General features: G+C 61.8%; 3 protein-coding genes across 42 annotated transcripts in view; 2 read left to right on the forward strand and 1 right to left on the reverse strand.

The window, feature by feature from the left end:
• The window catches only part of MINK1 (misshapen like kinase 1), a 64750-nt gene extending 56723 nt beyond the window's left edge, over positions 1–8027 (forward strand). For 3 of the 39 annotated variants that reach the window (XM_024926122.5, XM_063598876.1, XM_034941339.3), the window contains 21 exons: positions 216–302; positions 511–729; positions 945–1118; positions 1420–1680; positions 2113–2198; positions 2365–2475; positions 2619–2731; positions 2942–3030; positions 3237–3260; positions 3385–3548; positions 3939–4044; positions 4125–4262; positions 4476–4584; positions 5026–5193; positions 5301–5444; positions 5658–5792; positions 5965–6065; positions 6155–6304; positions 6391–6550; positions 6636–6775; positions 7166–8027. In XM_024926122.5, the coding sequence (XP_024781890.2) occupies positions 216–302; positions 511–729; positions 945–1118; positions 1420–1680; positions 2113–2198; positions 2365–2475; positions 2619–2731; positions 2942–3030; positions 3237–3260; positions 3385–3548; positions 3939–4044; positions 4125–4262; positions 4476–4584; positions 5026–5193; positions 5301–5444; positions 5658–5792; positions 5965–6065; positions 6155–6304; positions 6391–6550; positions 6636–6775; positions 7166–7249 (2763 nt within the window). In that variant the 3' untranslated portion in view covers positions 7250–8027. The remainder of the gene's footprint in view (positions 1–215; positions 303–510; positions 730–944; positions 1119–1419; positions 1681–2112; positions 2199–2364; positions 2476–2618; positions 2732–2941; positions 3031–3236; positions 3261–3384; positions 3549–3938; positions 4045–4124; positions 4263–4475; positions 4585–5025; positions 5194–5300; positions 5445–5657; positions 5793–5964; positions 6066–6154; positions 6305–6390; positions 6551–6635; positions 6776–7165) is intronic. The other 36 variants (XM_024926123.4, XM_063598877.1, XM_055101851.3 and 33 more) reach the window with 29 other exon arrangements.
• Positions 8028–8139: 112 nt separating this feature from the next.
• CHRNE (cholinergic receptor nicotinic epsilon subunit) lies at positions 8140–13209 on the reverse strand. Its single transcript, XM_034941344.3, has 13 exons — positions 13159–13209; positions 12981–13091; positions 12588–12755; positions 12417–12461; positions 12184–12293; positions 11899–12054; positions 11493–11593; positions 10958–11158; positions 10761–10875; positions 9425–9539; positions 9155–9341; positions 8964–9070; positions 8140–8854 (listed from the first exon to the last, which is right to left on the reverse strand). The coding sequence occupies exons 1-13, from the start codon at positions 13207–13209 to the stop codon at positions 8699–8701; spliced, it is 1623 nt and encodes a 540-aa protein (XP_034797235.3). The 3' UTR covers positions 8140–8698.
• Positions 9459–10765, forward strand: C19H17orf107 (chromosome 19 C17orf107 homolog). Of its 2 annotated transcripts, XM_014341958.5 has the most exons (4): positions 9536–9785; positions 9893–10102; positions 10194–10463; positions 10544–10765. In XM_014341958.5, the coding sequence occupies exons 1-4, from the start codon at positions 9720–9722 to the stop codon at positions 10571–10573; spliced, it is 576 nt and encodes a 191-aa protein (XP_014197444.3). In that variant the 5' UTR covers positions 9536–9719; the 3' UTR covers positions 10574–10765. The 2 variants fall into 2 exon arrangements, with proteins under 2 accessions (XP_003810240.3, XP_014197444.3); XM_003810192.7 differs by having other exon boundaries at positions 9459–9785; positions 10194–10765.
• Positions 13210–13592: the final 383 nt, after the last annotated feature.

Consider the following 13592-nt stretch of genomic DNA (forward strand, 5'->3'; position numbering starts at 1 on the left):
CCCCTCATTCCCTGTGCCCTCTTCTTCCCCATCTGTGCCGCATGGCCCCCCTGGGGCTCATGTCATCCCCTCCCCTACCTCTCTCTTACTCTTCCCCTGCACCCCCTCATTCTCCTGCGGATCCCTTCCTCCTTCTCCAACTCGCTGCTGCTGCCCTCCTCTGCCTCTTCCTCCTTCCCTGCCCTCTGCCCCCCACCCCACACCCCGTCCCCCAGGAATATATTCGTCACAGGCTAGAGGAGGAGCAGCGACAGCTCGAGATCCTTCAGCAACAGCTGCTCCAGGAACAGGCCCTGCTGCTGGTAACGGGTCCCTCAGCGTCCTCTGGGAAGATGCTTTTCAGAGCTTCTTTGCTGGAACGGGATGGGAACACTTCAAGGGAAGGGATTCACCCAGGACATCAAGGGAATATATCTCCTCTCTAGGCAGTTGGAGAAAAGAGAGGGCATGCCTGCTCTAACTCCCAGGGCCACACCCTGCTGAGCCCTCTCTCCCTACCCTTGGGCCCAGGAATACAAGCGGAAGCAGCTGGAGGAGCAGCGGCAGTCAGAACGTCTCCAGAGGCAGCTGCAGCAGGAGCATGCCTACCTCAAGTCCCTGCAGCAGCAGCAACAGCAGCAGCAGCTTCAGAAACAGCAGCAGCAGCAGCTCCTGCCTGGGGACAGGAAGCCCCTGTACCATTATGGTCGGGGCATGAATCCCGCTGACAAACCAGCCTGGGCCCGAGAGGTACTCACTGCCTCCTTTGCCTCCTGAGACTGCAGTCCCACTGCCTGAGGCCTGGAGAGCCACAAGAAGTAGTAGTTCACAGTAGCAGGCACCAAGTAGGGGAAAGGAGCACACAGCACAGAGCATAGGGCGGGAGTAGTTAGGGCAGGTGGGACCCTCAGTTTTGAGAACAGGGAGGCAAGAGCTGGCCTGCTTGACATCCCTTCACATCACAGGTAGAAGAGAGAACAAGGATGAACAAGCAGCAGAACTCTCCCTTGGCCAAGAGCAAGCCAGGCAGCACGGGGCCTGAGCCCCCCATCCCCCAGGCCTCCCCAGGGCCCCCAGGACCCCTTTCCCAGACTCCTCCTATGCAGAGGCCGGTGGAGCCCCAGGAGGGACCGCACAAGGTGAGTCTCTCCCCACCCCTGTCTTAATGAAGACACAGGGAGCTTTGTTCAGAGCACAGGTACACACACACCTGCTCAGCCCTGAGCCAGGATTACAGAGCACAGGCTTTGTGGACAGACTCACTTACCTGCTTCTTGCTGCCTGTGTCTGTCCTGACTTAGTTATCATCAGGCTCAAGGAACCCCTTGTCCTTCAATGGAGGAAGGGGCAACTAAAGTCCCTTCCCACCCCAGACCCCAATTCGCAGGTGGGGATGTGCCATGGAGCAGGCAGCCCACCCTCCCTGGTCTCTCCCTGCAGAGCCTGGTGGCACACCGGGTCCCACTGAAGCCATATGCAGCACCTGTACCCCGATCCCAGTCCCTGCAGGACCAGCCCACCCGAAACCTGGCTGCCTTCCCAGCCTCCCATGACCCCGACCCTGCCATCCCCGCACCCACTGCCACGCCCAGTGCCCGAGGAGCTGTTATCCGCCAGAATTCAGACCCCACCTCTGAAGGACCTGGCCCCAGCCCGAATCCCCCAGCCTGGGTCCGCCCAGATAACGAGGCCCCACCCAAGGTAAGGACAGTCCTGCAGGCCCAGGGAAAAGCAGAGCGCTAGTCATGAAGAGAAGGAGGGCAGTGAAGGGGCAGGCCACATGGAGGAAGAGTACAGGGCGGGAAGCGAGAGAAAGCCAGGGCGCTGCCCTGCCGGGGTCAGCTGTCCAGCTGAGGACGCGACGTGGAGGGGTGGCATTGATCCCCGTGGGGAGCGTGGGAACGGAGAAACGCCCAGGGTGTTTTGGGAGCGCTAAGGGGCAGACTTTGCGAGTTAGAACCGCAGCTCCACCATCATCCAGCTTCATAACCCTGGACGTATTCACTAACTCCCCTGAACCTCAGTTTTCTCATCCATCAAAGTGGGGGAGCTCACCTGTCAGAGGTGAGGCTTAAACGTCTGAGAAGTGCCTGTTGCAGCGCCAGCTCGCAGCACGTGGACTTCTCTCCACAGGTGCCTCAGAGAACCTCATCTATTGCCACTGCCCTTAACACCAGTGGGGCCGGAGGGTCCCGGCCAGCCCAGGCAGTCCGTGCCAGGTAATGCCTGGGTAGGGCAACGCCTGGGTGAGGTCTGAGGGCAGCCTAGGGAGTAGGGGGGCACAGGGACTTTACCAGCCTACCCGCCTAGGGGTGGGCAAGCCCCAGCCCCATCACCTCAGCGCCCCCCCCCCGCCCCCTCGGCACCCCTGTGCTCCCTTCACAGACCTCGCAGCAACTCCGCCTGGCAAATCTATCTGCAAAGGCGGGCAGAGCGGGGCACCCCAAAGCCTCCAGGGCCCCCTGCTCAGCCCCCTGGCCCGCCCAACGCCTCTAGGTAATAGAGTTGTCCCCCAACTCACTCTCACCTCTCACTTCTGCCACCCGCTTCCCTGGTGATGGCTCCCTCTGCAGTGCAGCTCAGCACCCCAGAGAAGGGAGCACCCTGCCTCCCTGACCCTGACTCTGCCCCCCCAACAGTAACCCCGACCTCAGGAGGAGCGACCCTGGCTGGGAACGCTCGGACAGCGTCCTTCCAGCCTCTCACGGGCACCTCCCCCAGGCTGGCTCACTGGAGCGGAACCGCGTGGGAGGTATGTGAGCCAGGGCTGGGCAGCCTGCTCTGGGCCTGGGGGCTTATCACCATGGACCCTGCCTTTGGTGGCTTTGGACTGGGGCACCCACAGGGACAGGGAGGACCTGTGTGGGTATGGAACTTGGGGCTGAGTTCTGGGGCTCAGGGTGTGGGCTTGAGGCCATCCCTTGTTCAGGCATCAGTGACCTTCTTCCACCCTGCCGTCCAGCCTCCTCCAAACTGGACAGCTCCCCTGTGCTCTCCCCTGGGAATAAAGCCAAGCCCGACGACCACCGCTCACGGCCAGGCCGGCCCGCAGTGAGTCACCTGGTGGCAGGCATGGCCTGCCTTATCCTGGTTTGGGGCTTAGCCTCAGGGTGCTGGGTGTCAGGGGTGGGGTCTCCGCTGATCTACCGAGAAGGGCTGTGGGGATGGAGGGACTGGTGCTTCTCATGGTACTAACCTTTTCTAACCTCTCTCCTAACCTCTCTCCTGGCTCTTTCTTCCCCTGCGGCCCCTCCCAGAGCTATAAGCGAGCAATTGGTGAGGTTAGTGAGATGGGCCTGCTTGTGGGAGCCCCTCCTGTCGCCCTGCTGGGGTGTCCCGGCACCCTTTGTCTACCTCCACCCAGGCCCAGCTTCACCCTGCCCCTCACGTGGCTCCTCCCTGCAGGACTTTGTGTTGCTGAAAGAGCGGACTCTGGACGAGGCCCCTCGGCCTCCCAAGAAGGCCATGGACTACTCGTCGTCCAGCGAGGAGGTGGAAAGCAGTGAGGAGGACGAGGAGGAAGGCGAAGGCGGGCCAGCAGAGGGGAGCAGAGATACCCCTGGGGGCCGGTACGGCATCGGGAGTGGGGCCCTCCCACTCCAAGGCACAGGGAGGGAGGGGAAGTGGCAGTGGGGAAGAGGTGGGGCTTTGGGGCAAGTCTGAGGGAGAGCGGCTCCCTTCTCTAGAGAGTGGGGTGAGGGTGCAGGTTCCTGTCTCTCTCCTGCTGCCCTGTGTGTTGTGGGGTGGCCTCTTCAAGTGCCTGTCTGCCCCTGTGCCAGCCTGCCCTGTGTGCCATGCAGGGAAGCACCTCACGGTGGAGCAGGGGCTACACCGTGAGGGTGGAGCAGGTTGTGTTTTGAATAGAGACAAAAGCCTGGGCTCTGGCTGCCATCTGCTGCCTTTGGCACTTCTGTGGCCACGGGCAGGACCTGGAGGGGCCCCACCTTCCTCTCTCACAGCAGCGATGGGGATACAGACAGCGTCAGCACCATGGTGGTCCACGACGTCGAGGAGATCACCGGGACCCAGCCCCCATATGGGGGCGGCACCATGGTGGTCCAGCGCGTGAGTGAGCCTCTGCTCCCTCCCCTGTACCTGTGTGTGCCCTCCACAGCCCCACGCCAACCCTGCCCTCTGTCCTGTAGACCCCTGAAGAAGAGCGGAACCTGCTGCATGCTGACAGCAATGGGTACACAAACCTGCCTGACGTGGTCCAGCCCAGCCACTCACCCACCGAGAACAGCAAAGGCCAAAGCCCACCCTCGAAGGATGGGAGTGGTGACGTAAGTGGGCCGGAGGCAGGCCCGCCGGGAGAGAAGAGCCCTGGCGATGGGCAGGAGGTCCCGGTGCTGGGTCACGGCAGAGGATGGGGCGGAGCGCTGGGAGCTGGACAGCGGGGGTGCCAGTTGGGGAGCTGGAGCCTGGGGAACAGCAGCAGGGGCAGGGCCGCAGCTGGACTTGCACTTGTTTGCCTGACTGCTGTCCCCCTACCACAGTACCAGTCTCGTGGGCTGGTAAAGGCCCCTGGCAAGAGCTCGTTCACGATGTTTGTGGATCTAGGGATCTACCAGCCTGGAGGCAGTGGGGACAGCATCCCCATCACAGGTGAGGACAGGAGAACAGACCTGCTGTGAGGCCAGGGTCCAGGGGCAGCCTGGAGGGGAGCACAGTGGTCTTGAGACGCAGCCTCACAAAGCATAGCCACAGGACCTCTCCCTTGGGCCCTAGCACCTGCCTGGGCACAGAGGCAAGGAAGGGCCTCTGAGACCCCTCCTTCCTGTCCCACAGGACAGGAAATGCTCAGAGTTGCCAGGGGACCTGGGCAAAGACTCAAAGCTAACAAGTGACAGAAATGGGACTTGAGCCAGACCTTTTGACTCCAAGTCCAGCACTCTATCCCCCTCTCCCATGCACCTCCTCTCCTCCTGTCTTTCTCCTCCTTTCTGCGTATTATGAGGTGCCAAGACCTGATATAGGGGATGGAGGTAAAAAGAGATGGGGTGAGAAGCTGCAGCCCCTCCTCCCACCTCCTCCTCCTTCTGGCAGCCCTAGTGGGTGGAGAGGGCACTCGGCTCGACCAGCTGCAGTACGACGTGAGGAAGGGTTCTGTGGTCAACGTGAATCCCACCAACACCCGGGCCCACAGTGAGACCCCTGAGATCCGGAAGTACAAGAAGCGATTCAACTCCGAGATCCTCTGTGCAGCCCTTTGGGGTAAGCCAGGGCAGGGACAGCTGAGGAGGCTCTGGCGTGGCTCTTGTGCTCCTGGTTAGGTGAGGGCCTGGCTGAGCCTCTGACCTGCCCAAGGGCTCCTGTTGCAGGGGTCAACCTGCTGGTGGGCACGGAGAACGGGCTGATGTTGCTGGACCGAAGTGGGCAGGGCAAGGTGTATGGACTCATTGGGCGGCGACGCTTCCAGCAGATGGATGTGCTGGAGGGGCTCAACCTGCTCATCACCATCTCAGGTACAGGTGTGGTGAGTGGGGGAGGGAGGAGGGGCTCAGCTCCTTGGCGCTGTCACTGTCTTCTGCCTGGGAGGAGGGCAGCCTTGGTCCAGGCACTGGAAGGTGGGGCCACACTTTCTCACCCCTTGTGGTATGCTGACAGAGGAGGCCAGGGCGGTGGCATTCGGGCCTCAGATGAGAATGGGGGGGTGTGTATGTCTGTCCGTCCCTCAGGGAAAAGGAACAAACTACGGGTGTATTACCTGTCCTGGCTCCGGAACAAGATTCTGCACAATGACCCAGAAGTGGAGAAGAAGCAGGGCTGGACCACCGTGGGGGACATGGAGGGCTGCGGGCACTACCGTGTCGGTGAGGATGTCCCAACAGAGTGGCCAGCGCATACTTGTTCATGAAGAGAGAGAAATGGATCTGGGAGCCAGGGACTTGGGGCCTGGGTGGGGCAGTGTAGTGACAGACCACGGGGAGGCGCCCGTGGCGCAAGAAGGGAAGTCTCAGCATCCCTCTTCTCTCCCGCCCCCAGTGAAATACGAGCGGATTAAGTTCCTGGTCATCGCCCTCAAGAGCTCCGTGGAGGTGTATGCCTGGGCCCCCAAACCCTACCACAAATTCATGGCCTTCAAGGTAATCCCAGCCTCCGTCCCTAACACCATCTGGAGTCCCAGCGCCTCTCCCCGTGCCCCTGAGCCCTCCTCTCCTCCGGTTCTCTGCAGTCCTTTGCCGACCTCCCCCACCGCCCTCTGCTGGTCGACCTGACAGTAGAGGAGGGGCAGCGGCTCAAGGTCATCTATGGCTCCAGTGCTGGCTTCCATGCTGTGGATGTCGACTCGGGGAACAGCTATGACATCTACATCCCTGTGCACGTGAGCTTGGCGGGGCTGCTGGGGGAGTGGGATGGCCCAATCTGGGCACCAGACACGGAGACTCTAGCCCCCCTCCTTCTCCCCAGATCCAGAGCCAGATCACGCCCCATGCCATCATCTTCCTCCCCAACACCGACGGCATGGAGATGCTGCTGTGCTACGAGGACGAGGGCGTCTACGTCAACACATACGGGCGCATCATTAAGGATGTGGTGCTGCAGTGGGGGGAGATGCCTACTTCTGTGGGTGAGTGAGCTGCCGCCCTCCCAGCCACATGCCCTGAGGTGGCCCCGGGGTGCAGCCTGCTCAGCCCCTCACCTGTTCCCCACAGCCTACATCTGCTCCAACCAGATAATGGGCTGGGGTGAGAAAGCCATTGAGATCCGCTCTGTGGAGACGGGCCACCTCGACGGGGTCTTCATGCACAAACGAGCTCAGAGGCTCAAGTTCCTGTGTGAGCGGAATGACAAGGTGGGAGGCTCCTTCCCTCTGAAAGCCCTGCTGTCCCGGCTGCCCTGACCCTAGGCCCCTGGGCAGAGTTCTGGGGAGAGGATGGTTGGTGGTAGTGGCTTCCTGAAAGCGGGCCCCTCTGGGAGCTCGGAGGGCAGTCAGCCACTACCGCTGTCCTGCGCTCCCTTCAGCTTCCGAGGACTTCCCAGCTGGCCCCCAGGGGGCGAGTGGTGCACCCTCTCCCCTAACATCCCAGCCTTTCCTCCGGGTGAGGGGCACTGTGAGTCTCCTCCTGCAGTCTCTGTGTCTCCGTCACCTCTTCTGCCACCCCTTCTTCCCTTCTCTCCCTCTCCCAGTTGACACCCCCCCCCCACCCCAGCCCTTGGTGACTACTTCTCCTGCCCCACCCAGGTGTTTTTTGCCTCAGTCCGCTCTGGGGGCAGCAGCCAAGTTTACTTCATGACTCTGAACCGTAACTGCATCATGAACTGGTGACGGGGCCCTGGGCTGGGGCTGTCCCACACTGGACCCAGCTCTCCCCCTGCAGCCAGGCTTCCCGGGCCGCCCCTCTTTCCCCTCCCTGGGCTTTTGCTTTTACTGGTTTGATTTCACTGGAGCCTGCTGGGAACGTGACCTCTGACCCCTGATGCTTTCGTGATCACGTGACCATCCTCTTCCCCAACATGTCCTCTTCCCAAAACTGTGCCTGTCCCCAGCTTCTGGGGAGGGACACAGCTTCCCCTTCCCAGGAATTGAGCGGGCCTAGCCCCTCCCCCCTTTTCTCCATTTAAGAGGAGAGTGCTTGGGGCTTGAACCCCTTACCCCACTGCTGCTGACTGGGCAGGGCCCTGGACCCCTTTATTTGCACGTCAGGGGAGCCGGCTCCCCCCTTGAATGTACCAGACCCTGGGGGGGGTCACTGGGCCCTAGATTTTTGGGGGGTCACCAGCCACTCCAGGGGCAGGGACCATTTCTTCATTTTCTGAAAGCACTTTAATGATTCCCCTTCCCCCAAACTCCAGGGAATGGAGGGGGGACCCCGCCAGCCAAAACATTCCCCCCATTCCCGACCCCCATCTCCTCTTCTAGCCCATGCCCTTCCCCGGGGGAGGGAGGGAGCAGGGAGCCCTCACTCTCCACGCCCCTTGCTTGCATCTGTATATAGTGTGAGCAGCAAGTAACCCTCCTCCTCCCTCCCCCCCCCCCCCCCCCCCTCAATGTAGTGGCCTTGGATATCCTGTTTGTTAATAAAGACAATTCAACCAGCTCCCACCATGCAGGCCGCATGTCCTTGCTTTCTGTCAGTCCTGTAGACTAGGCAGAGAGAGCCTCCAGGGTGGGGAAGAAAGGGGCAGGGTGGGCTGGGATCTGCAATGAGTGAGCCTCATGGGGTGGGATGGGCAGTGCTGGGCCAAGAAAACCTAGAAGAAATGACTGTGGAAGGGTCAGGGCAGCCTCAGCCTTAAACCTTTGGGCCTGAGGGCCACCAGCACTGAAGGTGTTTGGTTCCCACCCGCTCCAGCAGAGCCAGACCAGGGAAGAAGTGGGTTTCCTGGCTACAGCCTCCCTGTGTGCAAGTCCTGCAAAGGGGGCTCCTGTTTGGCTATGAGAGGAATATAGATAGCTCACAAGCTGGCAGCCACCAGAGTCCCGTGGGGCTGAGCCTGAGAAAGGCTGGGAGGTCAGCAAGGCTGAATGAAGGGCAGTCCTTGCTTTCTGGAAGACGGCACCTGAGAGCCTTTGTGAACCGTTTCCTCCTGCTGACCCCTGGACTGCGGCCAGGCCTACACACGCCAGGGAGCGGGCACACACCATTCTTGTGAAGTTCACAAACTGCAGATTGATCAGCAGGGGGAAGGGATCATAATGCCGTGGTGGCGGCAGCCTACTTTTTCAAAATCAATTTCCTACTGGAGATGGGTGGGAAATTTAAGTCGGTGCGCGCTAAGGCTGGATACACGGCACGTAGGGGAGATCAGGCACTCGGTTGAAGTAGGCCCCGAGGAAGATGAGGCTGGAGCCCACGCTGAAGAGCACCAGAGCGGCCCAGAAGCAGATGTTGTCAAGGGCATTCCCCATGCGCACCCAGTCGGACACTTCCTGGGGAAGGGTCGGCACAGTCAGTAAAGAGGCAGCTGCAGGAGCCAGCGGCATGGGAGACAGTGGTGGGCCTCTGCCGCGCTCCACCCGCCTCTGGCTCCTGTCCCACCTCGCCGGTGGCCTCCTGATCTCTCGTGCTCTCAGCCACGAAGTTCACGGCATCCACACAGCAGCGGACCTCGGGGGCGGCGGCGCCCAGGCTCTGGCAGAAGGCAGCTGGCGGGGAAAACACCGGGGTGGGCCTTAGGAGCCTCCCCCGTGGCAGGCACCCCACGCGGCCCCCCGGGCCACTGTGCTCACCCGTCCAGGTCCCGTGCCGGTGCCTCTGCCCCTCAAACACGAGCTCACTCCGTGGCTTTTTCAGTATCAGCTCCTCCGCGCGGAGCAATAAGCCCACCGACGACGCCCGCCTTGGGGGCGAGGCGGCCCGGGGGGCCTCGGGGGGCGGCGGGGAGCCCAGGAGGCGCGGCAGCAGCTCCAGGAGAACCTGGGGCAGGGGCGGGGCTTAGGGGACGGGGTTAGTACGAAGCCCCACCCCCACCCGGGCTGCACCGCCCCCTCCGCGCTTACGTGGCGCAGCCGCGGGGACATGGCGTGGGTGGTGGGCGTCCGCAGGGACACGTTGAGCACGATGACGCAATTCATGACAATGAGCGTGGAGACCACCATGACGAAAATAAGGAACCTGAGGAGCCCGGAAGGCATGACATCACCGTTCCTCCTCCCAGCTACCAAAGGCGCCGCGCGCTGACCTCACAAACACGGCTTCTCCTGGTACGGGCTGGTTACGCCCTCCAGCTGCGCCCCCTACACGACGACAGACGCGTCCCCCAGCCCTTCTCCTGTCCTACCACTTGTGGCGGCCATGAAGGGGACCCCCAGCTCCCTGGACACCCTGATGTGGATCTACCACTTCCACAGCTCCACCGAGGTGAGGCTACGCCCGCCAAGGGCTGCACCTCGAGACCTTCTGGGTAGGTCTCCTGTTCGCCCCTGTGACCCCTGCCCTGCTACTCTACTGCTCTGCTCCTTCTCCAGGTGGCCCTCCAGCCGCCGCTTCTGTCTTCCCTGGAACTCTCCGTGGCCGCAGCCCATGAATATCTGGAGCAGAGGTTCAGAGAGCTGAAGTCCCTGGAGCCACCGGAACCGAAGATGCAGGGGATGCTGCCTGCCCCGAAGCCCACCCTGGGGCTGGTGTTAAGAGAAGCCACAGCCAGCCTCGTGAGCTTCGGCACCACCTTGTTAGAGGTGGGGTACTGGGGGGCTTAGGATACGCGGCGATCGGGCAGCGGGAACAAGGACCTCTGCCTCCCCGCTAACCCCTGTGCCCCCAATGCAGATCTCAGCCCTGTGGCTGCAGCAGGAGGCGCGGCGACTAGACGGCAGCGCGGGCCCAGCCCCAGACGGCAGGGATCCGGGTGCAGCGCTGAGCCGGGTAGCCCAGGCCGCAGGGCAGGGGGCTCGGCAAGCTGGGGCTGCGGTGGGCGCCAGCGCCCGGCTCCTAGTCCAGGGAGCGTGGCTATGCCTGTGTGGACGGGGTCTGCAGGGGTCTGCCTCATTCCTGCGACAGTGGCAACAGCAGCTAGGCCTCGGAATCCCCGAAGAACCGGTGAGCTCAGGACACGGAGTGAGTTAGGGGCCAGAGGCGGCGGGGCTAGGGAGGCACTGAGCCGGACTGTCCCCCAACAGAGCTACTCAGGTGACGCCCAGCAGCAGTGAGGAGGACGGCGGACCAGGGACTCCATCCCCGTACCAGCCCCACCCAGCGTCCGAATAAAGCCCAGGGCGGGGCGAGACAGCCAGAGCTTTTCCCGGGGTCTCTGGGTTTTGGCCACGCCCCCACCCGACAACCTCCCCGGCCCCGCCCTTCACACTGGCCACACCCCCGCGGGGGCTCTGCCTTCACCTGCCCAGGAGCGGCACGCTCAGAGACGTCTCTGGGATTTTCTGGGCAATGAGGAACAAGAAGACGGTCTGGGCGAGCAGGACGTTGATGGAGACCGTGCATTTCTGGCCGCCGGCTGGAGGGAGAGCCAGTGAGAGCGGGCCCCGCCTCCCGGGAGCGAGCCCGGGTTTGGGGGTAGGTTCGGGGCCACTGCTTACCCTGCGCCGGCAGGAAGTAGGCGAGCAGCACCAGGCCCGAGATGAGCACACAGGGCACGATGATGTTAATGACGTAGAAGAGCGGCTTCCGGCGGATGATGAGCGAGTAGATGACGTCAGTCTCCCCTGGGCCGTCGGTGGCGCCACCGTGGTGGCGGCGGATCACCCCCGGGCAGAAGTCGATGGCCCACTCGCCGTTCTCTGCGAGACGGGGGCACGGTCAGCTGGCTGTCAGAGCGGGGCGCCCGCCGAGCTGACAGCGGGCTGAAGAGGAGGCTGCGGCTGTCTGCACCAGGGTCATGGGCCGTCAGGATGGGGGCAATTACGGACAGAAAAGGGCATTCTCGTTGAGGGTATGGAAAGCCAGAAGGCAGGACTAGAGTAACAATCGAGAATGATTTCAGGACAGGGGTAAGCTAAACCCAGTTGTGGAAGTCATCCTCCAGTGTCGTTGGTCCGGGGCAAGCCCACCCTGGAAGTCCCCTCTCTGGACCCCGTCTAGAAGCGGGTTTTTCTGAGCAGGCAGGGGCTTCACCAGTATAGGCCTCTGTGTCGATGTCGATCTTGTTGATGGTCTTGCCGTCGTCGTCTACGGCAAAAGTGAACTCCACCTCTTCGGCATTGTACGTCTGAGAGCTGCGGAGCCAGGGCCGGGAGCCCACCCCAGAAGCTCTGACCTGGGCCCCGGCCTCAGGCCCAGCCCTGGAAGCTGGGATCTAGCGGGGCCGCGATCCCAAGCCCACCCCTTCACCCAAGCCCAGCCCGCGCGCCTCTGTTCCCATCTGTACCTCCGGCCGCGCAGGAGCGTCCCACCCAGTGCCTACGCCTGGCTCCGCCTCCAGCGCGAAGCCCCGCCCCGAGGGCGGTGCTTCCCGCTTGGCCCCGCCCCATAACCGCCCCCCCCGCAATAATCGTCCGGGCCTCGGAGTAACTCTTCCCACCGGAAAATAAGCGAACAGTTCTGCCAATCGAAGGGGAAGTAGGTGACCTCCACTGCGCAGACGCTGCGGTAGATGGCCGGAGGCAGCCACCTCACGGAGCCGCCCTCGTAGACGAGCACGTTGGCGTCGTAGGCCACTCCGAACTGGCCATCAATACTGTGGGCTCGGGGAAACCGAGCTTTTTGCACAGATCTGCACCCTCTCAGAGTACCCCCTTCCCCAACCAAGTCCAGCCCGCACCCCAGGCCGGCTTCCCTCCAGCCTGGCGTCTGGCCCGGTTCTCACTTGTTTTCCAGCACAATCTCTGGCAGCCACACGAGTTCTGAAGGGACTCGCAGGGTTTCTATACCCCCAAAGTCGTCCTTGCTGTAGTTGAGTCGGTAATCCTGCCAATCCTAAGGGGTGGGGGATGGAAGGCCGCGTGCCCTGCATCTCCCACCTGGCGCTGCCTGGGAGGGGTTTGGGGGAAAAGGGGTCCCCTGGACAAGACCTCACACCATTCCCCAGATTTGACTCACGATTCCAATCCAGACGCTAGTGGTGAGAGTCTCCTCTTTTTCATTCTGCAGATGGGAGATGGGGATGATTGAAGTGAGATTTCAGGGCCAGAAGTGAGCTTTAGGACAGAGCTCAGCGGTTGGGGCCAGAAGTGGGATTTTTGGCTTAAGATGAGGGTGGGGGTAGCTTACCAGTGAGATGAGATTCGTCAGGGTGACCTTGAGGCTGATGGTGACAGTATCCTCAGGCTCCCGCACTGGCCGGCTTCCTGGGTCATAGTTGTTGAAGAGATGGTGATAAAGACGCAGTTCCTCGTTCTTCCCCACACCCCTGCCTGCGATGGGGTCAAGAAGGAAGGGTCATTGGCAATGAAGAGGCTGGAGCACCTCTCTCCCCTCTGCCTCCCCTGGGTCCTCACAGGCCTCTGAGGCTGTGTATTATCAGTATCTGTCTCCTAAACCAATTATGCTGTGCCTGGGAACGAAATACTGTGTCTAAGTCTCCATCTTGGTCTCTTTGTCTTCCCAGTCCCTTCATGTCAGTATCTGTGTGTGTCCAATTGCCCCTCTAGGCCCTGTCCGTACCGAGAAGCCCCAAGAGGAGCAGGACCCCAAGCGGAGCCCTTGCCATCCTGCTGCGTAGTTCTCAGGGTTATTCTGAGCTCTGGCAGGCTTGGAGGGGGCATGCCAGGGTGCCTGTGTGAGGGGGAGGAGGGTGTTAGTTCCGGGCTGTTAGGGGACTGTCACCTAATCCTCTGCTCACCTCTGCTGCAGCTGGGGACATTTTGGCTGCTTCCAGAGGCAGCTGCCCCATCCTGTGTTTCCTGCCCCTGCCCCGCCCCAGCCCAGCGTCCTTTGCCTGGTATTTGGCCAACTCCCCAGCCACAGATGTGGGCGTCTCCTGAGAGGCACCTGCAACCACAATTCTAGTAGCAGGGGGTGGGAGACACTGCTTTCAGCAGGCACTGTTGTCCTTTGAGTAAGCTGCCCTGTGTAGGTGACCCTGACTGATGAACACATCTGGGGATGTGACACACCCCTTGCCTCCCATTCTCACCCATGTGGAACACACACTATCACCACCCAAGCTCACAATGCCTTTCCTGCCGGCAGAGTGGCAAAAAACAGTCTCCATAAAGACCTGATAAAGAGACAGGTGGTCACAGGGGATTAGCCCTGCGGTACAGAGATTCCATC

Source organism: Pan paniscus, chromosome 19 (genome assembly GCF_029289425.2).
Source record: "Pan paniscus chromosome 19, NHGRI_mPanPan1-v2.0_pri, whole genome shotgun sequence".
In the NCBI taxonomy this organism is placed as follows: Eukaryota; Metazoa; Chordata; class Mammalia; order Primates; family Hominidae; genus Pan; species Pan paniscus.

What these genes read in the sequence shown, in the direction of transcription:
- C19H17orf107 (XM_014341958.5), top strand. Translation starts at nt 9,720, where the DNA reads ATGAAGGGGACCCCCAGCTCCCTGGACACCCTGATGTGGATCTACCAC. An exon ending in ACTTCCACAGCTCCACCGAG is followed by an intron (nt 9,786 to 9,892) that starts GTGAGGCTACGC and finishes CTCCTTCTCCAG; the next exon opens with GTGGCCCTCCAGCCGCCGCT. An exon ending in TCGGAATCCCCGAAGAACCG is followed by an intron (nt 10,464 to 10,543) that starts GTGAGCTCAGGA and finishes GTCCCCCAACAG; the next exon opens with AGCTACTCAGGTGACGCCCA.
- CHRNE (XM_034941344.3), bottom strand. Translation starts at nt 13,209, where the DNA reads ATGGGGCAGCTGCCTCTGGAAGCAGCCAAAATGTCCCCAGCTGCAGCA. An exon ending in GAGATTGTGCTGGAAAACAA is followed by an intron (nt 12,055 to 12,183) that starts GTGAGAACCGGG and finishes CCGAGCCCACAG; the next exon opens with TATTGATGGCCAGTTCGGAG. An exon ending in AGCGTGCCGCTCCTGGGCAG is followed by an intron (nt 9,540 to 10,760) that starts GTGAAGGCAGAG and finishes CGGGCTCCTCAG; the next exon opens with GTTCCTTATTTTCGTCATGG.